Source organism: Glycine max, chromosome 2, assembly GCF_000004515.6.
Source record: "Glycine max cultivar Williams 82 chromosome 2, Glycine_max_v4.0, whole genome shotgun sequence".
Taxonomy (NCBI): Eukaryota; Viridiplantae; Streptophyta; class Magnoliopsida; order Fabales; family Fabaceae; genus Glycine; species Glycine max.
In genome coordinates, this window is record NC_016089.4 from 32,958,960 (window position 1) to 32,984,365 (window position 25,406).

Sequence of the window (25,406 nt, forward strand, 5' to 3'; positions counted from 1 at the left end):
CCTTGCTCCTCTTTGACGATTCTGTCATTTGGTGAAGTTTCTAAAAATCAATGGATTTTGTAGAGGATTCAAAAAGAAGAATTTTGCACTTTGTTTGAAGCAATTTGGTAAAGAAATGAAGAAGATATGAGGATTTGATGTTTTTAGGGTGTGGGGCACCATTAGAGAGAGATGGAAGATGAGTGTTTTGAACTTAGAGAGAGAGAGAGAAAAGTAGTATTTAAAGAAATGGATGACTAGTAATCGATTAGAGGTGATACTGCATGTAATTTCGTTATCTCACCACAAGGATGTCATCAACCTACACCTTCAAGGCAGCTTCCACCCCCATCTCTTATCAACTTGGACAAGTTCAAGCATTACAACGAGATTAAAGTTCCTATGTCAGAACAAGAAAGATTCCATGTTGCCTTCTTTATAGAAAACATGTAGAATGTATACAAGAGGCTTATTGTTATAGAGATCAACCTTCATGAACCCGTCCAACCTCGTGAAGTGACCACTTTACTACACCAAAATGGACGAGGTATGTTTATGAACATTCTCTCTCTGAAGCCTACAAGGCTCTTCCTTCTGATGTTATAGTTGTCTTGGATACTCCTATATGAACGAGACCAATGTGTACAAACTGGTCATGATGAAACCTCATTGGTTGACCCCTGAAACACAACAATGTGTGCATCCATCTTTAGAGGAAGATAGTGCAGAAGCAACAAGAGAAAAAATGAAGAAGCAGAAGAAACGAAAGAGCACCCATGATCATATTCCACTCTTAACTTTTGACTGAAGCACAATGGATCCATCTATGGCAGTCCAATCTTCACAAGCCAAGTGGGAGAAGAATATCAACATCTGGACACCCCTTCACGGTTTCTTCCTACTAAGTTCTCCACAATTAGTTGCATACTTTCTCATATCTACACATTCAACCAAGCGATTGCCTATCCACCAGGTCTACACATCAACAGAGCAAAAACTATAAAGATTGTTCCTGATCGTTGTTGCCTAAGATTGGCACTTAAAAATGAAAGCAAGAAAAAAAGGGTTCAAGATTTACTAGAATGAAGAGATGCCCAATAGAAACAGAAAGTTAAGGTTGTCAACGACCACAAAAACTGGAATTCACTCTTTAGTGGGAAGAAGTTAGTGAAGAAACCTGGCATTTTTTAAGCCAAAACCTTCTGGAATAAAATTCTTCGGGATACCATGTCCAAGGCTTTGTTGTCTGGTTATGATGGATGTGACAATGTTGACCACCAGAATTCCATTCAAGTTTTGCATCCAGTCATGACGTATCACTTTGATGATGTGTGTGTTTGTTTTGTGAAGGACTCTAAAGACAACGAGTTCATCTCCAAGCAAAAGAAACTTCCCATCATCATCAACGACATTGTCTATGATCTTACAAAGATGGATGAGAGGGATTCCAAGGATCACGTGATGCAACTCCGTGAAATATATAAAAACTTGAGAGGGAAAAAATGTGGAGAAAGCCTATCAAGAGATGAAGACTGCAAAAGAAGCTGTTGAAAAGGTTGTCAAAGAACAAGTTGAAAAGGAAGCAAGAGCTGAACAACAAGCAAAGGACGATGCTACCAAGATTACTGAGGTCCTTGTTGATCTCACTATCTCCGGTGCATTGCAAGAAGTTGAAGAACAAGCAGCGTCCCCTGCTGAGTCCAATGCAAAAAAGGCTGATGAGGTTGTTCCAACAAGTCTATCAGAACTTGCGTCCAAGCAGGCTGACACCTCACATGAAGCCACTTCAGTGGAAAAGGAGGTTCTAGATGCAGTAGTTGTATTTTCAAGCAACTCTGATGTTGCACCAATTAACTATGTTGTTCTAGGTACTTTAACTTAAGATTGCATCCAAGAGATGTTGAATCAAGCTCTGACAAGACACAAAAAAGAAACAAGACATCAACTTCAAGCCATAGTGGAACAGCAAAGGATGGAGAATGAACAATATCGTCTGACCGTGCAAACTGCCATTGCAAATCAGTTTACCAATCTTTCCCAGATGTTGCTTCAAAATTTGCAATAAGCTCCTATCGTGGGTGTTGTCGTCCAACAACCTCTTATCGTCCAACAACAACCATCCATTCAACAACAACAATGTCCAAGTATATTGCTTGCACCTGCTGAGCCAACACCACCATCACCAACATCAATACCACCATCGTCCAACAAGAGTGATAATGATGTCCAATCATTATTCTTTCTTTGAACCCTAAGTCTTTTTGTTAATGACAAAAGGGGAAGAAGGTTAAGAAATTTTGATTTATGTAAACATCACACTCTTAAAGAATACAAGTGTGGTTTGGTGATCTCGTGTGTTTTTTTTTTTTAATTATCTGTTATATGTATGTTTTGCATGTTTATCATCTACTAGTTTGTTGAACTTAGGGGGAGCTTTTATAAACCTTCATGCATATATATTTGTTTTCCATAATAGATTGTTGTTTTAGACAACTTTTTTTATATTTTGAAGAAAAGGAATTTTCTTCTTTACATATCAAGTTATTTACCTGCAATGCCTTTAATAGATAGTTGGGTTGTTGAGCATGTTGACTAGACTTCAATTACTAATCATGTATGTTAAAAAAAAGGATTAATTTGTGTAGTGTTTTGCAAATTAGTGTTTTGGAACTTATTTGTTGAGTGGTGTCTAGGCTGTTGCATTGCATCACGAGTTATGTTGGTGGTTATGGTTTCATGGGGATATTAAGATAGACGTTGGTTATGCGTTAGTGTGTGATAGTTTGGATCTCTCTCCACACTCCACTATGACACTTTTAAATACTACTACTTGCGTTGCGTTCATGAAAGTGGTGGAGGAGAAAAAAACACTTTAGAGAGAGAATGTTCAGTCTATTATATTTATAGTTATTTATTTGCAACTTGTAACTTTGTTTTCCGGTGGCAGTAGCTAATCACGTTTACCGGTATGATGGATACAAGTTTGTAGCTGATGGAGGCTATATCAGGGGAAGAAGGTAGCGCTGGTGTGCAAGGGAACAAATACAGCAGGTGCGACATGTCCTTATTTTGATTGTTTTTTCCATTTATTTTAATATGTAATTCATATAAACTCTCTTTTCTTTTTTCTTTTATGACGTGTATTTTTAATTTAGACTTGAATTCTATTATTTGAAATGAGCTTAGTCCTAATTGCTCCAAATGCCAAGAGGGCAACAGAATTAGGAAGAAGAAAATAAGGATGAAAAACAAAATGGTTCACATAAAGACATAGTGGGTATTTATTTAAAAAATCAAAAAGCGAAAATAAAATGATAAAGTGAAAAATGGGGTGTTCATAAGAATTTTCACCTTCATCTATACAAAATAATTAAGTAATTTATTTAAGCATCTTAATTAGTATTTTATTCTTAATCTCATGCAATGAAAGGGAAATTTAATAGATACATATTCAGAGTATTATTATTGGATACAACCAATAATAAAATGACATGTCATTAAAAAAATAAAGGTTAGTTTCTTTGATATACATATTAATTTGGTAGATACCCGTATCTTAATGAATACATTTTAAATATATATATATATATATATATATATATATATATATATATATATATATATATATATATATATGCAAATAAATAAAATTCACTTAACCACATACTTTGGAAATGCCATTTTTTATGGTCAGAGTTTTTTTATTTTTAATTGTTGATTAATTGATCATAGGAAATCTTAAAATCGATTTTCTAGAGACAAAGGACTTCGATAATAATCACAGAAAAAGAACCATTTCATATGTAAGGGTTGGCTGAGTATTTGTAAAATTAGTTTTCAATGAAATTGATTTTGAAGTTATGTGATTTATATTTGAATATTGTTATTCTAGCAGCTATATTAATAGTAAGATTTAATATAAGTTAGTGATTTTTTTTTTTATTTTTGGTCTCTATAAGATTATTTTTTTAATTTTAGTTTTTTAAAGTTTGTAATTTTTCAATTTTAATGTAAGATGTTTTGCTCATTCTTAGTTTTTGTACATTTGTGTTTTTCCAATGTTGGTCTCTATATGCGCGATGTTATCAAAACTATAAATAAAATAATTAAAATACTAAAGGGGCTAAAATTGAAAGAAAAAAAAATCAAACTTACAAAGACTAAAAAAAGGAATAAAAAAAACTTACAATAATTAAAATTGAAAACAAGCTAATTTACAGAAATTAAAATTAGAAAAATAAATTTACTGAGATCATAAATGAAAAAAAGCCTAACTTACAAAAATCAAAAATATATTTAAACCTTGAAATTATGATCCAATGCAAAAAATTACTTATCTAAGGACCTAATTTTCATCATATAGAAATTAATCTCTACAGTAAAAAAAAAACTCTGATGTATTTTGAGATATTTATTTTTTGATATTTTTAATAAAATTGAAATAATAATAATTTCTTAAAATAAAATTGTTTGGTTTGAAAGAACTAACATGTAAGTAATTGCATCTAATTCCGTTTGACATTTTATGTGTGTTAAACTTGGATATTTTAATTGCTTTTGTACGATTTTATTTGATGTTTATGATGATACAGGTCATGTGAGTAAGTGATATGTGTATAAGCATTTGATTGGGCTTGTTAATAAAATGTTATGTAAGATTGATTCGGCCCTTCGTAACATAAAAAAAATAATTGGGACAAAGGGTGACTAATAACAGTAAAAAACCTTATAGATTAGTCCTTAGGTAAAAAAAAATAGGGGTGTATTTAGTTACTATTTTGGACTATTTGAAGACCTAATAAACACAAAGAAATGCCAAGAACATAATTTTTTACACACTCTTTTGCACACATTCTTTCTTATTAGTTGAAATTTATTGAAAATGATAAAATTTTGTGGATCCCGGCCACGTCATATTTAATGATTCTCTCCACATTTTATAGTTTCAATAAATTTTAATCAATTAGAGAAAATGTATTAGAGTGAGTTCCTAGCCCTCCTCATTAGTGAAATACAAAACCTTACATCTAATGGACACTACAAGGATTGTCACCTATAGTGATAGACAAAAAGTGTCACTATAGGTAAAATATACATAGGCATAAACTAGATTGGCATATACTCACACTCACTTTAAGTGTGAATTTTGGATGGAATTCGACCACATGTGTGTTGTGTGTCACTATAGCTTATACATACACTTTGTGACAATTGTGGGAATAAGTTGATTAGCATATGCCAACATGTAGTTCAAATATCTATAATAATTAAAGAGAATTTGAATGTTACCTTCAGTTCGATTAGACTAAAACCAATCCAAGTTTTGTCTTTATTCGCTAGCTGTAGAGAAAGAAACCAAAGCTTGGAGAGAAAATTTTATCGAAGAGTGAGATTGATATAGAGAGAGAAAGCAAACCTGATTGAAAGGCACAAGATGAACACACAAGAGAGTAGAATGATGCAAGATCAAAGAATGTGAAGCAATGAAATGGAACATGGAGGAGGTTGAGGTAGAAAACAAGTGTGGTGTTACCTTTGGTGAGTTTCAAGAAGGAGGTGAGGTTGGAGGCTAGGGTTTCGACATGGTGGATGAGCTCAACATAAGAGAGGCGGTGGTTGGTGACAATGTTAATGACAATGGTGACAGAGTCTGATCTAGTGGGTTGTGAGGGAGACCACATATGGGGGAAGGAGGAGGAGTGTGTTAAGCGTCAGAGAGAGAAATACAATCTCACGAGAATGAAAGAGTGTGTGAACTATGAAGTTTTTACTGAAATTAAAAAATAAATGAAATTAAAGGTTTTTTTTAAGTTTTACCTTTACCTATATCAACTATCTGTAGGTAAAAGTTCTACCTACACCAAATAATAAATGTCATTGTAAGTGTGTGTAGGCAAAGGCAATTTTTTGTAATGGGACCTACGTTTTGGGCATAATTTCTACATAAACCCATCCTAAATTACCCTATGTTGACCCAAACTTGTTGAAAAAAATGGACATGTGCGTGTGTGTGCGGGAGTGAAAACGCGGGAAGACAGAAAGAGAGATCTTGATCAGATTTTGTTCTACTTGCATGCTAAACATAGTCATGTTACTTACACACTTAATGGTATCATTTACCTATCCTACATTCGCATAAGACAAGTAACCTTACCCTCATTGGCTCTTGTTGCCACTTGTTGGGAAATTGATGAGGACAAAACACTGGGAAATCTTTTACCAATGGGTCACGAGCACTCCACACAAATAAACTTGACATCACCTTCAACCCAAGACCTTAAGACATCAAGTTTGTGGAACTCTCTTAGTTATATTTTACTCAATTTGTCAATTTCTACCCAATGTGAAACTTCACCTTTCATACTTGTACTCCAACAATCTTCTCCTCTAGTGTAAGTCTCTTCCACATGGTAACTCCATTTCAACAAACATATTTTACTAAGTATAAATAATCAACGATCATGATTATTTTATTTAAGGGTATAATATGTAATATGTTTATAGTCCATCAAATATTAAAAAAATTTGTTTTAGCCCTTCAACTAAAATTTGATCAGTTTTGATCTATAAACAAATTTTTTGTTTGTCTTTTGGTCCTTGCTATCATGTTTCTCAATTAAATGGTGACATGGCAATTGATTTGTAACAACTTTTTTCTAGCAGTTAAAAACCACTAGAATTTGCTTCTAAAACACGCATAGTGAACCTCTTTTTGTTTTTTTAAGAAACATAAGATTATGACCTTTCATTCAAAATTAAGGCATGAATACAAGTGGGAATATAGTGAAAAACTTAGTTGCAAGCATGAAATCTTGAAGCTCTAGCTGGCTTATGAGCTACATAATTAGCTTGCCTTCTTACAAAACTTACCCTTGAATTGCTATTTGAAGTAAAAATGGCCCTATAGTTTTATAAAATAACATGAAATAACCACTAGCTAGCATATGAGCTACATTATCATTAAAATTGTCAACAACCATCTTTGAATCAACATAAAGAGAACCTTTCCATAACCAAGCTCTGAAATCCATAAGAGAGCCTGATACAATCCCCATGCTTCCGCTTCTGATGTTGAAGGTTGATGTGATTCTTACTAGGAGCGGATCGCTTGATACAGGTCACAGAGTTTGGATGACATCACTTCTAGAGAGGAAAGATAAGTCAGGGTAGATGCCACAAGGAGTACCTTGATAAGTCTGAGATTGGTTCAACAAGGAACCCAGAGAGAAGCTCTCACAAAATATTTGCAAAATGCCAAAAGTGCCTTCTATTGAAAATGAGTTCAATACATATAGTGTATCTAAGGTGCAGTTGGAAAGACACCAATTTTATTTAATTTAAAATTAAAATGAAAACTAGAAAAAAATGGCATGGGCCTTCAAATTAGTTTGGGTCAAAATGACAAAAAAATAGAAATAGATAAAAAAAAAACATATTTGGCATTAGCCTTCAAATTAGTTTGGGCCTTCAGCAACAATTAAGACTCTTGGTAGTGCCTTTGGGCCTTCATTCTTCTCCACTTGGGTCATGTTAAGTATGTTGATATCATTTGGTGGAGGGTATCCTCTAACTATTTGGTCCTACTCCTAGTCATAGGTCCCTGTATTTGGGCAGTTTTTGGATTCTCATCGAAGGTGTTCCATTATGCAGAGTGGTTTTTGCCATTATAAACTCGCCATGCTCTCCTCTTATGCACATGCCAATCCCAAAGTTGTTCCATTCCTTGAATAAAGATGTGTCCAGGTTTCATTTGATGTGCTCAGATGGTGGAGGTGTCCAAGAGATATTGTGTTCTTGCAGAGGAATCAAAGGAGTCGTGTGAAATGAATCACGAGCACACAACCATTCAGAAAAATATTGCCTCACATTGGCCACGGATTGAGTTGCTGGTTTATCTACATCTTCCTATAATTTTTCATTTCCAAATACACCAAAGAGTTAGAGCAAAATTTGTTTTCTTATCTGGATGAAGGTATTACAACAAGTGAAAGATAAGCTCTTGAACTCTTTTTCAGTTCTATTCATTTGATCTTCAATATGCTCCCATATAAGTCCAGCATTCTCCAATTCATTTTCATGGTAAACACATTGAGAGGGACAATAATACCTTTTTGATTTAATCTTTGTCTGGTTGGAGGCAGTTTTTGTTGTGTGTTGGTGAAGGAGATGAAGATGGATGAATGAAAAGCAATGGATTTCCTTGGTTCGAGGTCAAGGTCCCTCCTCACTAAAGCTAACTTTCTCAAAATGTTTTCTCTGCTTTATTCGAATATGCACCAAGCTTTTATACAATGAGTTTACACTGTTTCAAAGATCTAACAACTCTAACGGTTTCTAACTAACAGATTACGCCGTTGCAACTAACTAACCAATGGCTCAACTAACTAACCCATGGTCATACAAGTCATGACTTAACTATCTATTGTCATGCATGCATGTAGTCACGTGTTGTACAATTATACGTAATTCTCCAAGTGCCTAGGTCGCGTGATATTCCTTCGCGGACGTTCCTCACGAGTTGCAGGTAGTGGGTCTTCGTTCCTACCTCTGCTGTTGGCGCTGACATTATCCGCCACTGGGAAAATCACCTTGTCCTCAAGATGATGGGCACTACAAACATCAACCCACTTTTCCCAAGTGGAATCTTTCGAGGCCAAACCCGTCCATTGCACCAATACAAGTTGTGTGGGAGGCTGAGTTGAAGAATCCACTCGTGAGTCGAGGATTGCGAGAGGTTCCAGTATAGGATGATTGTTAAGTGCATCTGGTGGAAGAGGAGCTTGTTGCAGATCCAAAGGACCATGGTGAGGTCGTAGCATTGAACAGTGAAACACGGGGTGTATCTTGGATCCCTCGGGCAGCTGCAAACGATACGCAATGTTGCTGATACATTCCAATATCCGAAAAGGACCAAAGTAGCACTTGGTAAGTTTAATTGATGGCTGAGAATGAAGTGAAAGTTGTCGATGAGCTTAACATACACCAGCTGATCAACTTTGTACTCGACGTCACGACGCATCTTATCTGCAAAGTGTTTCATGGCCTCCTGAACTTTGAGAAGTTTTCGTTTGAGGGTGGCGTGAATTTCCTCCCGTGTGACTAACACCATATCAACTGTGTCATTGCGGGAAGAACCTCGAAGGTAGTTGGGGAAGGATGGCAGAGGCTTGCCATAGATGACTTCATAAGGGGTTAGACCAGTACATGTATGTTGCAAGGTGTTGTACGACCATTTTGCTAATGCAAGAAACCTGTGTCATTCCGCGGGTTGGTGGTGCACGAAAGAGCGTAAGTTTTTCTCAAGGGTTCGATTCATTACTTCTGTCTGACCATCCGTTTGTGGATGGTAAGCTGTGCTCATGCGCAACATTGTTCCACTCATCTTGAAAAGCTCCTTCCAAAACGAATTGATGAAGATTGGGTCTTGATCAGAGATGATACTGCGGGGAAAGCCATGGAGTTTACACACAGTGTCCATGAACAGGCTGGCCACTTTGAAAGTCGTGAATTGAGTTGGTAAGGCACCGAAGTGAATGCCCTTAGAAAATCTATCCACCATGACCAGAACTGTAGTGAACCCACGAAAGTTAGGAAGATGTGTGACGAAGTCCATGGAAAGGTCTTCCGAGACTCAGGTGGGTATCAGAATTGGTTGCAGTAATCCAACATTCTTGCGTGCAACATGTTTGACTTGTTGACACACTACACAATTACGAACGAAGGTCTTGAAATCCTTGAGCATATTAGGCCATTGGAAGTTAGATTGAAGGCGATGCAAAGTCTTCTTAACTCCAAAATGGCCGCCGACAGGTGTCGCATGATACTCATGCAGTAAAGATGGGATGAATGGATTCTGAGAATCAACCCATATTGCGCCCTTAAAGATGATGAAATCATCCGAAATCGAAAAATCAGGATACGCTTCAGGCTGAGAACGTATGGCTTCTTATTGCTTCTAAAACTCTGAGCTGGCCAAGAGTATTCCCTTTAGTTGATTCATAAACTCAGGGTGAGGAACTGAAAGTATGAAATATTGGCCAGGAGGGGAAGTATCCCTACGAGAGAGAGAGTCAGCGACTATATTTGAAGTTCCTTCTTTATACTGGATATCATAATCATACCCAAGTAGTTTGGCCAAGTAAAATTGTTGTTCTGGAGTTTGTATGACCTGAGACATAAGCTCTCGAAGGCTTCAATGATCGGTAAATATTGTGAACTTATGGCCAAGCAAATACTGCCGCCATTTGCGAACCGCGGCTATGATAACATGCAATTCTCTAACATAGGTTGAAGCATGTTGAAGACGTTGGCAGAATAGCTTGCTGAAGTACATTATGGGGTGTCCTTTTTGATGAAGGACGACACCCATAGTCATGCTTGACGCGTCTGTTTCCAGGGCAAAAGGGATGGTGAAATCAGGAACAGACAATACCAGCGCGGCGGTCATAACAGCCTTCAATTTATCAAAAGCATCTTAAGACTCGGGTACCCACTGGAATGAATCTTTGCAGAGGATCTTTGTTAGTGGTGCCACAATGGCTGCGTATCCCTTCATGAATTTTCTGTCGAATCCTGTGAGGCCAAGAAAAGCTCGAAGATCCTTTGGAGATTGCGGCGTAGCCCAATCAACAATCGCCTGAATTTTAGCATGGTCAGGTCTGACGCCGCTACCGGAGACGATGTGACCTAGATAATTAAGCTAACGCTGGCCAAATAAGCATTTAGATTGCTTAAGATAATAACGAGCCTGCAAAAGGGAACTGAAGACGCATTCCAAATGAGGAAGGTGATCATTGAGGGTTGCGTTGTAGATTAGAATGTCGTCAAAGAAAACTGTCGCAAACTTTCTCAAGAATGGGCTGAGTAAAGCATTCATGGCCGCTTGAAACGTTGACGGCACGTTGCAAAGCCCGAACGGCATTACCCGGTACTTGTAGTGGCCGTGGTGCGTTCGAAAGGCTATTTTCTGGATATCTTCTTCCGCCATCAAGATCTGATGGAAACCCTGCCATAGATCGAGCTTTGAGAACCATAAGGCCTTTCCTAACTCATCGAGAAGTTCTTCGATCGTCGGAAGTGGAAAACGTTCTCGAACCGTGATTACATTAAGCACCCTATAGTCAACACACATACGCCACGTCCCATCTTTCTTCTTTACCAGCAATACCGGGGAAGAAAAAGGGTTGTGACTTGGTTGGATGATGCCGGAATCAAGTAAGGTCGATACTTATCGCTCAATCTCCGTTTTCTGAAAGTGGGGGTATCTATATGGTCGAACGTTGACGGGGTTAGCTGCAGGAAGGATATTGATATGATGGTCGTGTTGTCGTGGGGGAGGCAAGGACAGAGGTTGATGAAATAGAGACTGGTACTTGAGCAGAAGCTCGTTAATGGCAGGAATGGTGTGTAGAGGGTGCGAGGGTGTTTCGGTCGAAGCCATGGGTAAAAGAGAAAGATGAAACAAACCTGAAGTGGAACTGGTGGAGATCATACATTTAACCTGGTTAGCAGAGGCTGGGCTGGAATCTGTTTGAACATCTGCGTGAAGATCAATGGATTTGTCCAAATAGGAGAACTGCATAGTGAAGGAGTTGTAGTCAGTGACGATAGGCCCCAAGGTTCAAAGCGACTCTACTCCTAAGACGACCTCAGCTCCACTCAATGGAAGTATGCGCAATGTCACCAATGAATGCTCCTAAATAAGAAGTTTCGTATCGGCACACAGTTGTCTGCAGTCCATAACTGAGCCATTACCTACCATTACTCGAAGGGGTACTATATCTTCGACGGGCAAGTTCAGGAACTTGGCGACGTGGGGTTGAATGAAATTATGAGTACTTTCATTGTCTATCAATATAGTGATACGAGTGTTGTTGATGAACCTGTAAAGACGGAAGGTATCAATAGCGGGTACTCCTGCCATGGCATGAAGGCTGATATGGGGTTGAAGTGGGGTAGGGTCAAAAGTTGGGTCAGGCTCGAGTGGAATGGGATGAGGGTCAGGTGTATTTCTTATGGGTGTTCGGCTGGGGTAAGTTCTGGTGGTGGAAAATCCTCAGAATCAGCTATGAAGAACAAAACTCAACCCACACCGGTGAGACGAGCTCCATTTTTCATCACAATTATAGCATAGGCCCTTTTCACGCCTATAAGCCATATCTTCTTGAGTTCTTTGAATGAATGGGGTTTTTGGCTTAGGTGGTTGGGTATTGTTTGGAAGAGAGAAGGATGAATGTGATGGTAGGAAGGAAGGTGAAGGTTTGGGGTAGTGTTTCTTACGATCATTTATCTTGTCTTCTTGGAGGCGAGCTAGGGACGTAGCTTGAGGTAAGGATATGGGTTGAAAGGCTTGTACCTCTCGGCGTATTTCTGGACTAAGGCCTGAGATGAAATAGCTTAGCAGGACTGAAGGTGAAAGGCCAGTGATACGGTTTGCTAGTTTCTCGAATTCGGTGAGGTACTCCGTTACTGAGCTCCGTTGAACCAGCTTGAATAATGTTCTGCATGGATCATCATAAAACGAAGGAGCGAAACGGCCTTCGATCGCCTGAAGCAGCGCCGACCAAGACGTAATAAATCCGTTCTTGAACATCCATTGAAACCAGCTGAGTGCTGGGCCATCAAGGTAGATGGAAGCCACCGTGATACGCTCTTCTTCTGGAGTTCCTTGATAGTCGAAGAACTGTGAGATTTTGAAGATCCAACCTAGTGGATCATGGTCGTCAAATCGAGGAACATCAAGCTTGACTGGCGGTCTCGGGGGATAAGAAGGTTGAGTTGACGGAGGGTTGGGGGCGGTGATGTGCGAAAGGCGCTCGCACATGGCTTCTACTTTGTTGGTGAGGTTTGAATGTCTCCCAAAGAGGGCAGCGATAGCTTCTTCTAGGCGGTCGGTGGTGGTCCGGCGGGTTCCGTGTTCCACCATGGTAGCAGGTCAGACCAGTTATTGTGCGCTGGTGAAAGTGATGAAGATGGATAAACGAAAAGCAATGGATTTCCTTGGTTCGAGGTCAAGGTCCCTCCTCACTAAAGCTAACTTTCTCAAAATGTTTTCTCTACTTTATTCGAATATGCACCAAGCTTTTATACAATGAGTTTACACTATTTCAAAGATCTAACAACTCTAACGGTTTCTAACTAACAGCTTACGTCGTTGCAACTAACTAACCAATGGCTCAACTAACTAACCCATGATTCATACAAGTCATGACTTAACTATCTATTGTCATGCATGCATGTAGTCACGTGCTGTACAATTATACGTAATTCTCCAAGTGCCTAGGTCGCGTGATATTCCTTCGTGGGCATTCCTCACGAGTTGCAGGTAGTGGGTCTTCGTTCCTACCTCTGCTGCTGGCGCTAACAGTTTCTTAGAATTCTCCAGTTTTATCTTTGGAGGAATTTTAAGCTTCCAAATTGTTAATCAATCCCCATCAGTTTTTAAATTATTTGTATCCAAAATTATCTCCATTATAATGTGATAAGCACTTCAAACTTTGTATGAACCATCATGGCTATGACTCCAAATAAGTGCATCATTCTGCATGGTAAGGATCGTTATAGATGCACGATGAAGTTTCAACCTTATCCTCAGAACTAAAGAGTAAACCCTACCTTCTTTATTTTGATTTAAAAGAACAAATATCTTCTCTTGCATGGTTTGTTATTACACATATAGCTTATAATATATTGGTGAATTATATCAAGTTATTTCAATTTGTCAAGTTAGTTACACTTTGTTCAATATAAGATTTCATTCTTTGTTATTTTTATACGTTAATCATACATAAATAGTTAAATTACAAGTTATTTAAAGTTAAATAATTAATTCAGAACTATGTTCCTTATATAAAAGGATTTGAGCTTTCCTTTTAGTGATTGTATTTATTTTTAACAAATCATCGGTATTTTTCATTAAAACCTTTGAATTAAAGTTAGAATATTTATATCAAGATAAGATTTGATCTCAAACCGAAATTTTATTCGAAGATTCTAATTCAAAATCTCACTTGAAGAAAATTACAGGTATTACCGTAATGAAAAAGAAAAGGGAAAAATGGAGCATTAAGGGTGTTGCTAGGTGCACCCAACACCATTACTTATGCACTCAGTCATTTAATTGAAGTGGCAAAAATGTCTTTCACTTAAATTTTAAAAACCCTCCTTCCTATGTCGTGTCCATATGTCACAACAGCTTTGTGCTTCTTCTTCTTCCTTCGATCTGTGTTTTGTGTCAAGCTGTCGCTGTCCTCAGCTTCCATTGCCGTCGTTGAGGCCGTTTTCACCACCGTCGTGCCATTTCTACCGTCGAGGTAAGTGTTTTTTTATTATTTTAATGGTTGATGGTGTGCGGATTAGGTAATCCTTATGAGTTATACCGATTGAAATCCATATAACGCATACGGATTAGGTAATCCTTATGAGTTATACGGATTGATTAATTAGTAATTAGTATGTTTTATTTTTTAATTATTAATATATTAACTTTATTTATGTTTTTTAATAATTAATGTTTTTTATTTATAAATATATTATTTTGATTTTTATTTTTAAATAGTTATTTTTTATTAAATATTTTTATTAACTATAATATATTATTTTATTTTTTTAAATAGTTATTGTTTATCAATATCTATATACTAAAACTGGAGTATGGCAAATTTACTAAAATGTTCATGGCTGAGGTGTTGACATCTGTCCATTTTCTTGGTTTTTTGGTCATTTTATGATTATGGGTAGTTGGCTTGGTTTTATGCCATGTAGCTTGGTGTGTTGTTGAGTGTTCAGCTTTGGTGTTTCCAGCTTTGGTGGTTTACTTCTGTTGGTGGTGTACAAGGCTTCTTCTCCAGCGTTTTTGGGTCCTTTCACTGGCAACTTCGAACCTGCTCATTTATCCTCGGTTTCCATTCTTTCTTCTTCATTTTAGTGTCCTCTTCAGTTTCACTTTTTTTCTTTTGTTTTTAGTTGAGCTTTAGATTTGCTGAGGGCTTCCATCTTCAATACACGTGTTCTGTTGTTTAGCATTTTGGTGTGAGGCTGTGGTTTCGGGTTCGTGATTTCCGGTTTTCTGTAGTTGAAGGTTGGAGTTTTGTCCCTCTGTTGTGCATGTGTGTGTTTGTTAGTTTTTTGTTGTTTACTGATTTTCGTCTTTGCATGTTTGCTTTCTTGTGCCACGTACTCTGTTCTATTTTTTATTATTAAAAAATCATTGTTTTTCTTTTCGCTGGCTTCCATTTGTTCGTTGATCGTTGGATTACATTTGCATGGTTTTGGATTGATCATATTATTCCTTTAGAGGTATAATTCTTTGGTTCTGTTTTTTTGTTGTTTGCTGACTTGGCTATTTTGTTTTTGTCTCTTTCCATTGGCTTCCATTTGTGTGTTGATGGTTGGATTTCATTTGCATGGTTTTTGATTAACCATATTATTCCTTTAGAGATATAGTTTTTTGGTTCTTCTTTTCTGTTGTTTGCTAACTTGGTTATTTTCTTTTGGTTGAGGTCGTTGCATGTATTGGCTGAGTAGATCAACCGATAATGTAATACTTTTTATGGTATGTTGGCATTGATCGAAATGTTATTACATGTGTCGTTTAAGTCTGTGTTGGTGTTCTGTTTTTTGTAAACAAAACTTCGTTGTTTTTGTTTTCAGCGTCTTCCATTTGTTTGTTGATGGTTGCATTGCATTTGCATGGTTTTGGATTTATCACATTATTCATTTAGAATTGGAAATTCTATCCAACTTTATGGCAAGGATTCCAAACAAGATTAAGTCTATTGATGGGTCAAGAGAGACGCTTAAACTTGCTGTAAGAATCACGGATCTTTGGTTCGTTGGGACTCCCAACAAGTCTGAGCATGCGGAAATGGTTATTGTTGATTCCGAGTTATGTTTTTTGTTGTTTATTTGGTTGTTGGATTGTTGTTCATACCATCAATTGATTATATAGTTTGCATATTACAGGGTGATCAAATTCATGTTGTTTGTAAAGCGAACCAGCTAAAGTCTTGGAAAGCTTATTTGAAGGAAAATTCCACTTATGTTATGCATAATTTCAAAGTGGTGAAGAATGATGGTCAATTTAGAGTGTGTGAACATCAGTACAAGTTAGTTTTTATTGGAGTGACTGTTGTTAGAAAAGCTGATTTGCATGAGCTGCCTTTTAAGGAATTTAGATTTGTTGAATTTGGAAATGTCGTTGGTGGGAATTTTGTGGCTGGCCTGTTGGTTGGTGAGCCCAATCACAATTTGTGCTCTCATTTTGATCATAACTTTTTTTTCTTTTTTCAATGACCTGTTTTTATTTTCTTGTGTTTTAAGATATTATTGGGGTCATTGATCAGGTGCTCTTTCGGCATGTCTCATCAAAAAATACCAGGGTTGTTTTTAAAATGAAGGATTTGAGGTTATGGTTTACATCAATTTTCCCCCTCCTATATATATATTTGGTTATTGCCAGTTTATATTGTCAAGGATTTTTTTTGCCATGCTGGATGATGGTTATCTGTATTTGATCCTTATGAAGTAATAGATTTAATGTTGTTTCTTTCTTGTAGTGGTGAAGTTTTATCTTGCACACTTTGAGAAAATTATTGTATGCAGTTCTTAGCCTATTTGAATGAACGTGGGAATGATGGACCGATCATTATTATTTTGACACATGCCAGAATAAAAGATGCGCAGGGTAAGTGTGATGTTTTCTTTACTGATTTGGGTGCTGATTAGATAACTTTTCGTGTTGGTTTTTTTCACACTTACAGGAAGTAATCCAGCTTCAGTGAGCAATTCGTTCAAGGCCTCAAAATTATTAATTAATGAACCTGTATTGGAAATCCAGGAATTTAGGGAGAGGTATTTTGGTCATCGCCTTTACTCTGTGGCTGTTAAATTGGTGTATCAACTGTGTTGAGTGTTTTCTGTTGGTTTTTCCTATTTATTCGATTGACATAGGCTTTTAGATTTAGGTGTTGAGGTCAACCCAGTTTTGCCACCTGGCGATCAAGGAAGTTCACAACTTTCAGGGGCAAGCCAGTTATCATTAAAGGATGCGTTTCTTTCAAAAGCTGAAGCCAAAACTATTTCCGAGATCAATGGCATTTCTGAGGTGGTCCTGTTATTTGTGTTTATTGTGTATTCATTGCAATAAAAAGTCCAATTTGTCTAGATGCGTTTAGATCAACATATTATGCCTAATGTCTAGTGTTTATTTAATCCTGGCATTTCATGGTTGGCAATTTGATTGTTATGGTTTTCTGTTAGTATGTTGTTTCTGTTATGGTGGGCACTATTAGCAAAATAGTCATGGATAATCATTCATGGTGTTATCCAGCTTGCGTTCAATGTCATAGAAAAATTGACATCGAAATAGGACCATTCACATGGGGATGTGGCAAAGATAATGATCAGCCTGTTCTAAGGTAATTGGAGTTTTAGTGCATCAGCATGTTTTTATTCAGGATTTTGTATTTGACTGGTATGTACATTGGTAGGTATAAAGTTGAAGTAATGGTTAGCCAAAACAATGACAGTAGCAAGTTTTTGCTCTGGGACCGTGAATGTGTTGAATTGATTGGTCAAATAGCTGATGAAGTGAATAGGGTCAAGATTGAAGTATGTTTGTGTGTTATCATATAATGCTTCTTATTTTATGTATTATATTTTGTTGTTTTGGTTGTAGCTGGTGACTGGTGGATTTGTCTTCTTTTTGGCAGGATGGTGATATTGATTTGAATGCTTCTCCTCAAGCACTTGATAGGCTGTTGGGTTATGTCCTTGCTTTTAAGGTCAGGATTCAATCAAAATTCAGGAATGTCGTTGTTCTTAGATACTCAAATGAATTAGATTTGATCAATGTTGTGCTCGACATGCTGGCTGACACTGAGGTGTTGTTTTCTAATGTCTATTTTAGTTGTTGTTGTCCTAGCGATATGATGCATGAGTTTGACTATTGTCAACTTATATATGATGCAGGCATGTTCCAAAATAGATACTTCGAACGTTGATTGCAATAATGCTACGCATCCTGAATGTGTAAGTTAAGATTGTTGTCATGAGTGTTGGTCTGTTACATTTTTTTGCGGCAGAATGCAAAAATAAACTTGGTCTGGAATTTGGATATATTTTATTTACCAGTTTATCTTTTATGCAGCAATCTCTGTCTGTGACAGCGGACCATGATCCAGTTGCAGGATTCCCTTTAACGCCCAAAAAACGGCTATCATCTGATGAAGTTGATGATGAGCTAGGAAGCTCCCAGATTTCCCCAGCCCAACTATCGTCTAACAAATTAACAAGACATTCTTATAAGAGTGAATTTAGCTGATTTCATATTGTTTTGGCTGTCTTTTCACGGTGTTGTTATAATATTGTGGAATTAAGCAAACAATTATGTAGTTTTGCTTATGACTCCCTCTGACAATTCCTCTGACATTTCTTTACACCATGCTGATGTTTTGGCCATTTGAAAATCCATTTTTTTGGATTCATGTTATTTTGTCTCTTGATACTGTACATTTTTATCTTTTATATTCTGTCAATTCTGAAGCTAACTATGACTTATTTTTAACAGCTTACAATTTACTCAATTATGGGCAATTAAAGCTAAGGAATTTTTTGTTAGAGTGCTTTTCGTGAAGCTTTCAGACGTCTTAAATTGACAATTGCATGTATCATGTGTTGCTACCGTAATATTAGAAGTTTTCTTATATTAGATGTGCCACTAAAAACAACTCATTTATTCAATATTAATTATTTGGTTACCCTCGATACAATTGGACTGCTTTTGATGATACAATTGATGATTTATATGCTTCTTACAAATTGATGTACGAATTAGAATAAATCTTAAAAACAGTGAAGGAGAAAAATTGATGTACAAATTAGATCAAATGTTAAAAACAGCGAAGGAGAAAAATTGAAAGCCACATTGGCGACTATATTGATAGTCCATACTCTCACGTTCTTAATTTGTTTATGGCTAAACTATTTGGTGAATTCCATTCCCATCTGAATTGCATGAAAATAACAACAACAAAAAAGCAGATGAATAAAAATAGAATCGCCAGGATTCTCTTAAATTTTTAGTTCCAGTTTTCGTTCTAGATACACGTGCTCTTTAAATTAATACAACTTTCTATACTGACATCATATTTCCTCATCTAGAATGTGTTTGACATGAATGTTATCATCCATATAAGTAAAAAAATCCCTCTAGATATAAGTGCAATCATTCCCACATACTCCATTTTTTCAACTATCACTGCTTGGCTAAAATCATGTGTTGTGCATTTCAATTGTCATTTTTAAGTTCATTGATGGCTTACGCAAGTATAATACCGATTTTAACTAGAGCAAATGAGAACTATATAAAAGAAGTCTAATCCATGAACAAAAGAAATCAAAAAAGAATTTATGGTGCGCCAAACAAGCAATATATAAAGAACTTATGCCCATCTCTGATACAAGGTTTAGTAAACTTCTTTGTTGCATCTTTTGTTAGATATTGTCCAAATAAAAGATGTAAGATAGAAATTTGACATTTCAAGTTGAACAGGCAATCTAACAGATTTAAGTGTACAAATAAAACAAATTTGTGTTGCTGAATGGAAAGTTCATTACTATATATACAATATCTTTGATTGCAAGCTTAGTAGCAGTTGCAGAAGTCAATGTTTGTGCCAATGACTATCATCATTTCTATCTTACCTATTTTGAATTATGGCCTTGGTTTGTGTGTCTAGATTGATACTAGACTCCTACATACACAATATCTTTCATTGCAAGCTTAGCAACAGTCCCAAAACCCAAAGTTTATGTACAACCAAGTGTCATGATTTCTATATTACCAATTTTGCTAGCTGTTAATGTTGAATCATAGTTTTGCTCTCTCATCTGGCATTCGTCTCATCTTCTAAACCTATTCTGTGTCATCTAGATTTAAAACAAATTTCTCTTACCTTATTTCAAAATCATTCTTCTGTTTACCTTACAACTCACTCAACTCTATCATTACCCTTTTTTCAATATGCAGAATTACCAACATGCAAACATATATAATCCTGCAAATGGCAGCATCAATAGCCAAGCTATGATCCAGAAGCAGCGAGATGCCTCATCTTCCATTTCTTTCATCTTCTAAATTGATTGTACCTTCTATAGATTTAAAAGAATAATTTGTTCCTTAATTTCAACATGAATCTACTGTTTAGCTTATGATTCACTCAATTCTGCCTTTAGCCATTTTCAACATGCAAAACTATCAACATGCAAAGAGATCTAATTCTACAAAAGCCATGATCAATAGGAAACATATCATGCAGCAGAAACGACATCCTCATGCTCAGTCATGTTCACAGCCAACAATTAACTAGACTTCAGAATATGATAGTGAGACATCTGATATAGCATGTTCTGCAAGAAATCAATTTACTTAGCTTGCTTAATCACATTTTCTTTTGTTTCCTCTCTATTTTTTAGTGATTGTGTCTGATTCATCAGAAAGTGTAAATTCCGAATCCACACAAGGTACTGCAAAAAGAATGTTTCATGCTCTTTTTTGCTATGGTTCAAATATTGCTATCATATCTAATTCTAATTTTTGCAGGTTCAGGCTCTAATTTTTTAACTACCTATGAGGATTGTCAATCTCCAACTAATCAGCCTGTAATCAACACTGAAGGTAATAACTATAATTCTGATTTATAATTTCAGATACCAGAGCACATGCTCTTAGATTAATATTCACAATTGTTATCGTCATATTGTACTATGGTATTAAACAATTTCAGGATATTCTGATCTTGGTGATCAACTCATGCAATGTAGATATTGTAATGCACAAATGTGGTATGATGAAAGAATATCAAAAGATAAAAATTGTGGGAGTCCAAGGTTCAGCTTATGCTGTGGAGATGGCAAAGTTAAACTGCCATTATTACAAAATTCACCCCAATATCTCCAACAACTTTTGTTTGATGATAATACAATTGATAGTAAAAATTATCAACATAACTTATGAGCATACAACATGATGTTTGCCTTTACTTCTGCTGGTATTAAGCTAGACAAAAACAATTAATGATTCCAGAGGACCTCCTACAATTAGAATACAGGGCCAACCATGCCACAGAATAGGCAGTCTATTACCAACGTCTGAAAAAAAAACCCAAATTTGCACAGCTATATATCTTTGACACAGAAAAGGAAGTGCAAAATAGAATTAATGCCATGAGGTAGAAGTGCTTTTATTTCTATTACTGAGAAAATTATTCATTCACCCACAATACTTTGTTACAGTTATGAATATCTTTTAATATTGTTTTTTTCAATCAATATTCTGGAATTCAGGGCCATATTGTCTCAAGTTTAAGTCACATGCTGGATGAACACAATTCTCATGCTAAAAGTTTTAGAATGGCCAGGGATAAATTGGCAGATGATGAAGCCGATAATATCAAATTACAACTGATAGCTGCTCGGGGAAAAGATGGTCGTGTATATAATATGCCAAATGTTCCCGAAATTGTTGCACTTATTGTTGGCGATTTTCATCCAGGCTCAAAAAGAGATATTATTGTTGAAACTCAAAATGGAGAATTGTAAAGAATCCATGAACTGCACCCTAGCTATCTGCCACTATAGTACCCTCTACTCTTTCCTTATGGAGAAGATGGACATAGAGCTGACATACTTCACCATTCTACTTCACCCAGCAAAAAAAGAAAGCGAAGCCGTCTGACAATGAGAGAGTGGTTTGCTTATAGACTTCAGTCCAGGTCAAATGAAGCACAGACTTTATTGCATTCTCGAAAATTATTTCAACAATTCATTGTTGAAGGTTATATTATGGTTGAATCTGAAAGACTTAGCTACATCAGAAATAAACAAAAGAAACTTAGAGTTGACAAGTATTGTAGCTTACAAAATTCATTGGATATTGGAACATCTAAAGGCTTAACCAAAGCCAAAAGAGTCATCTTACCTTCAATGTTTATTAGGAGCCCACATTATATGGATCAACTTTACTTTGATGGTATGGCAATATGCAGTCATGTTGGTTTCCCAAATCTTTTTATTACTCTAACCTGTAATCCAAATTGGCCTGAAATTCGTAGATTACTTTCACCTTTGAATCTCAAACCAACAAACAGACCAGACATTGTATCATGAATTTTCATATTGAAATATGAACAAATGCTCTCAGACTTAACAAAGGGTCAGTTGCTCGGAAAAGTAGTTGCATGTAAGTTGACTATAATTTTTATTCTTAAACTCAAACATCAGTTTATCATTTGCCCACTTTTCTTTATTCTATAATACATATATTAATTTCTAAAATCTTACTATTTGACCAATACTCTTACAGATATGAAATACAAAATTATACTTTCCATATTAAAAATATCATTTACCAATCGCAGATATGCATACTATAGAATTCCAAAAGCGAGGACTTCCTCGTGTCCATTTATTGTTATTTCTACACCCAGGCAATAAATATCCATCTTCAACTGACATTGACCAGATAATATCAGTAGAAATACCTTCCCATGAAGATGACCCAAAACTATACAGATTGGTGCAAAACCATATGATACATGGCCCATGTGGAATTTTACAACCTAACTCTCCATGTATGAAAGAAAGCAAATGCAGTCATTTTTATCCTAAACAATTTCAGCCTCATACTCTTTTGGATTCAAACGGTTACCCAGTCTATCGCAGAAGAAACAATCGTCATTTAATTTCAAAGAATGGCGTTATCATTGATAATAGATACATAGTACCTTTACAATCTAAAATTACTGAAAAAATATTAGGCACATATAAATATTGAATGGTGTAACCAAAGTACTTCAATCAAATATTTATTTAAATACATAAACAAAGGCTATGACAGAGTGACTGTTGTTATGGTTTCTAATAGCAATGACACAACTCAAAATGTTAACATTCAAAATGACGAACTTAAAGAATATCTAGATTGCAGGTAATTTTATTTTAACCTGCATAATTTATTTGCTCATTATTACTTTTACTGATCAATCTATATGGCAGATACATTTCTCCCTGTGAAGCTGCTTGGAGAATATTTGCTTTTCCAATCCATGACAAAAAGCCTGCTATTGAGAGATTGTATTTTCATCTTCCAGATCAACACAGTGTTCTTTACAAAGATCATGATGATATAGATGATGTGCTATCCAAGCCAACCATTTTAGATTCAAAATTTCTAGCTTGGATGAACACCAATAAATGTTTTGCTGAAGGCAGGAGTCTTACTTATTCACAATTTGTGTCAAAGTTTGTATATAATAAAAACAAACAGATCATGGCAACTCAGAAAAAAAAAGGATATACCATTGGAAGACTCATATGGGTGCCACCAACCACAGGAGAATTGTTTTATTTAAGAATGATGTTTGGTAGCTACAAAGGACCTACTTCATTTAAGGATATCAGAACTGTTGCAAATATCCAATATGCAACATATAGAGAAGCATGTTTTGCCATGGGTTTTTTACAAGATGACAGAGAATATGTTGAAGCAATCAAAGAGGCTAAGGACTGGGGCACAACTAATTATCTAAGGAGATTGTTTGTATTAATCCTATTAATAGGTGTCATGAGCAAACCTGGAGAAGTTTGGAACCAATGTTGGCATTGGCTGGCTGATGACATTGCATATCGACATAGCAAATCAACAATGAACTCAGGTAGGTCGTGAATGTTTTTTATATTGCATACCAGTGGTCATAATCATTCTCTAACAACTTGCTTTTTATTTCTTAGATTTACAGATCAATGATGATACTCTTAGAAATTTGACATTGATTAAAATTGAACAACTATTGCACACAAACCAAAGATCACTGAAAGACTATCCTACAATGCCATATCCCCAGGATATCAATCTGACATCCTACCTACAGAACAACTTGGTATTATCAGAGCTTGATTACCATCATGATTCAACCAAATCATAATTTGAGCATCTTTTTGCATCCATGACAAGCAATCTACCTATTCATATATTATAAATTCTATTGATAACAGTTAACATCTTACTAAAAGATGCTCATCAGGAATTATAAATTGTATTGATGGTGTTAATTTTCTATTCCTAACAGGAAATCTACCCTCATTTAGCTGTTTCCATCAACAACAAAATTATTCTTCATTTCTATATAACATTAGCTTACCTATAAATGCATATGAACAAAAAACAATTTACAATAGAATTATCCAAGTTGTCAACAACAATGAAGGTGGGATGTTTTTCCTATACGGATTTGGAGGCACAGGAAAAATATTCATATGGAGAACATTGGCAAGTTCATTGAAAGCAGACAATCAAATTGTTATTATAGTTGCTTCTAGCGGCATAGCTTCTCTATTATTACTAGGAGGCAGAACTGCACATTCCAGATTTAAGATTCCTGTACCAATTTTTGAAGACTCAACATGCAATATCCATCAAGGGACCCAATTAGCAGAATTGCTAAACCAGACAAGTCTAATAATTTGGGATGAAGCACCAATGGCCCACAAATTTTGTTTTGAAGCACTTGATCAAAGTTTAAGAGACATTATCACAAATAAATCAAACTCGAATAAAATCTTTGAAGGCAAAGTTATAGTATTCGGTGGAGATTTTCGCCAAATACTACCAGTCATCCCAAGAGGAAGCCACTCAGACATTATAAATGCAACAATCAATTCATCATATCTATGGGATTCGTGTGAAATATTAACCTTGACAAAAAAACATGTGCTTACACAGCAATCTAGAATCATTTGATGAATAAGAAACTGCCACATTTGCTAAATGGATTCTGGACATTGGAGATGGAATTATAGGTCACAAAAATTATGGTTATGCTACAATTGAAATTCCTGCCCACCTACTCATTACTAAATATGATGATCCAATCAGTGCTATAGTCAAATCAACATTCCCAAACTTAGATCAGCACCACAATAATCCTCAATTCTTCAAATCCAAGGCAATACTAGCTTCAACAAATGAAACAGTAGAACAGATCAATGATTATGTATTATCCTTCATTCCAGGTAATTATCTCATTAGTTATTTAATTTCCATTTCTTCAGTCTAAAATATGACCACTGAAATTGGAATTTTGCAAACCATAGGTGACCACATGGAATATCTAAACTCTGATTCTGTTGACAAATCAGAAACCAGTGAAGATTCCTATTTCCAATCAATTACTACTGAATTCCTTAATTCATTGACCACATATGGTTTGCCAACTCATTCTATCGAGCTTAAAATTGGAAGTCCTATAATGCTCTTAAGGAACCTCGACCAAAATCAAGGTCTATGTAATGGTACTAGATTAGTAGTAACAAAACTGGCAAAACATGTAATTGCAACTGAAATTATTTCAGGCAAAAACATTGGCCTC

General features: G+C 36.0%; 1 protein-coding gene across 1 annotated transcript; it reads left to right on the forward strand.

The window, feature by feature from the left end:
- The first annotated feature begins 17,591 nt into the window (after positions 1-17,591).
- On the forward strand, positions 17,592-18,338 carry LOC121174247 (uncharacterized). Its single transcript, XM_041013029.1, has 4 exons — positions 17,592-17,597; positions 17,691-17,861; positions 17,950-18,009; positions 18,128-18,338. The coding sequence occupies exons 1-4, from the start codon at positions 17,592-17,594 to the stop codon at positions 18,299-18,301; spliced, it is 411 nt and encodes a 136-aa protein (XP_040868963.1). The 3' UTR covers positions 18,302-18,338.
- Positions 18,339-25,406: the final 7,068 nt, after the last annotated feature.

Excerpts from the sequence above, each read along its gene's own strand:
- LOC121174247 (XM_041013029.1), top strand. Across the intron at positions 17,862-17,949 it reads ACATGCTGGCTGACACTGAG|GCATGTTCCAAAATAGATAC; the intron begins GTGTTGTTTTCT and ends TATATGATGCAG. Across the intron at positions 18,010-18,127 it reads ATGCTACGCATCCTGAATGT|CAATCTCTGTCTGTGACAGC; the intron begins GTAAGTTAAGAT and ends TCTTTTATGCAG.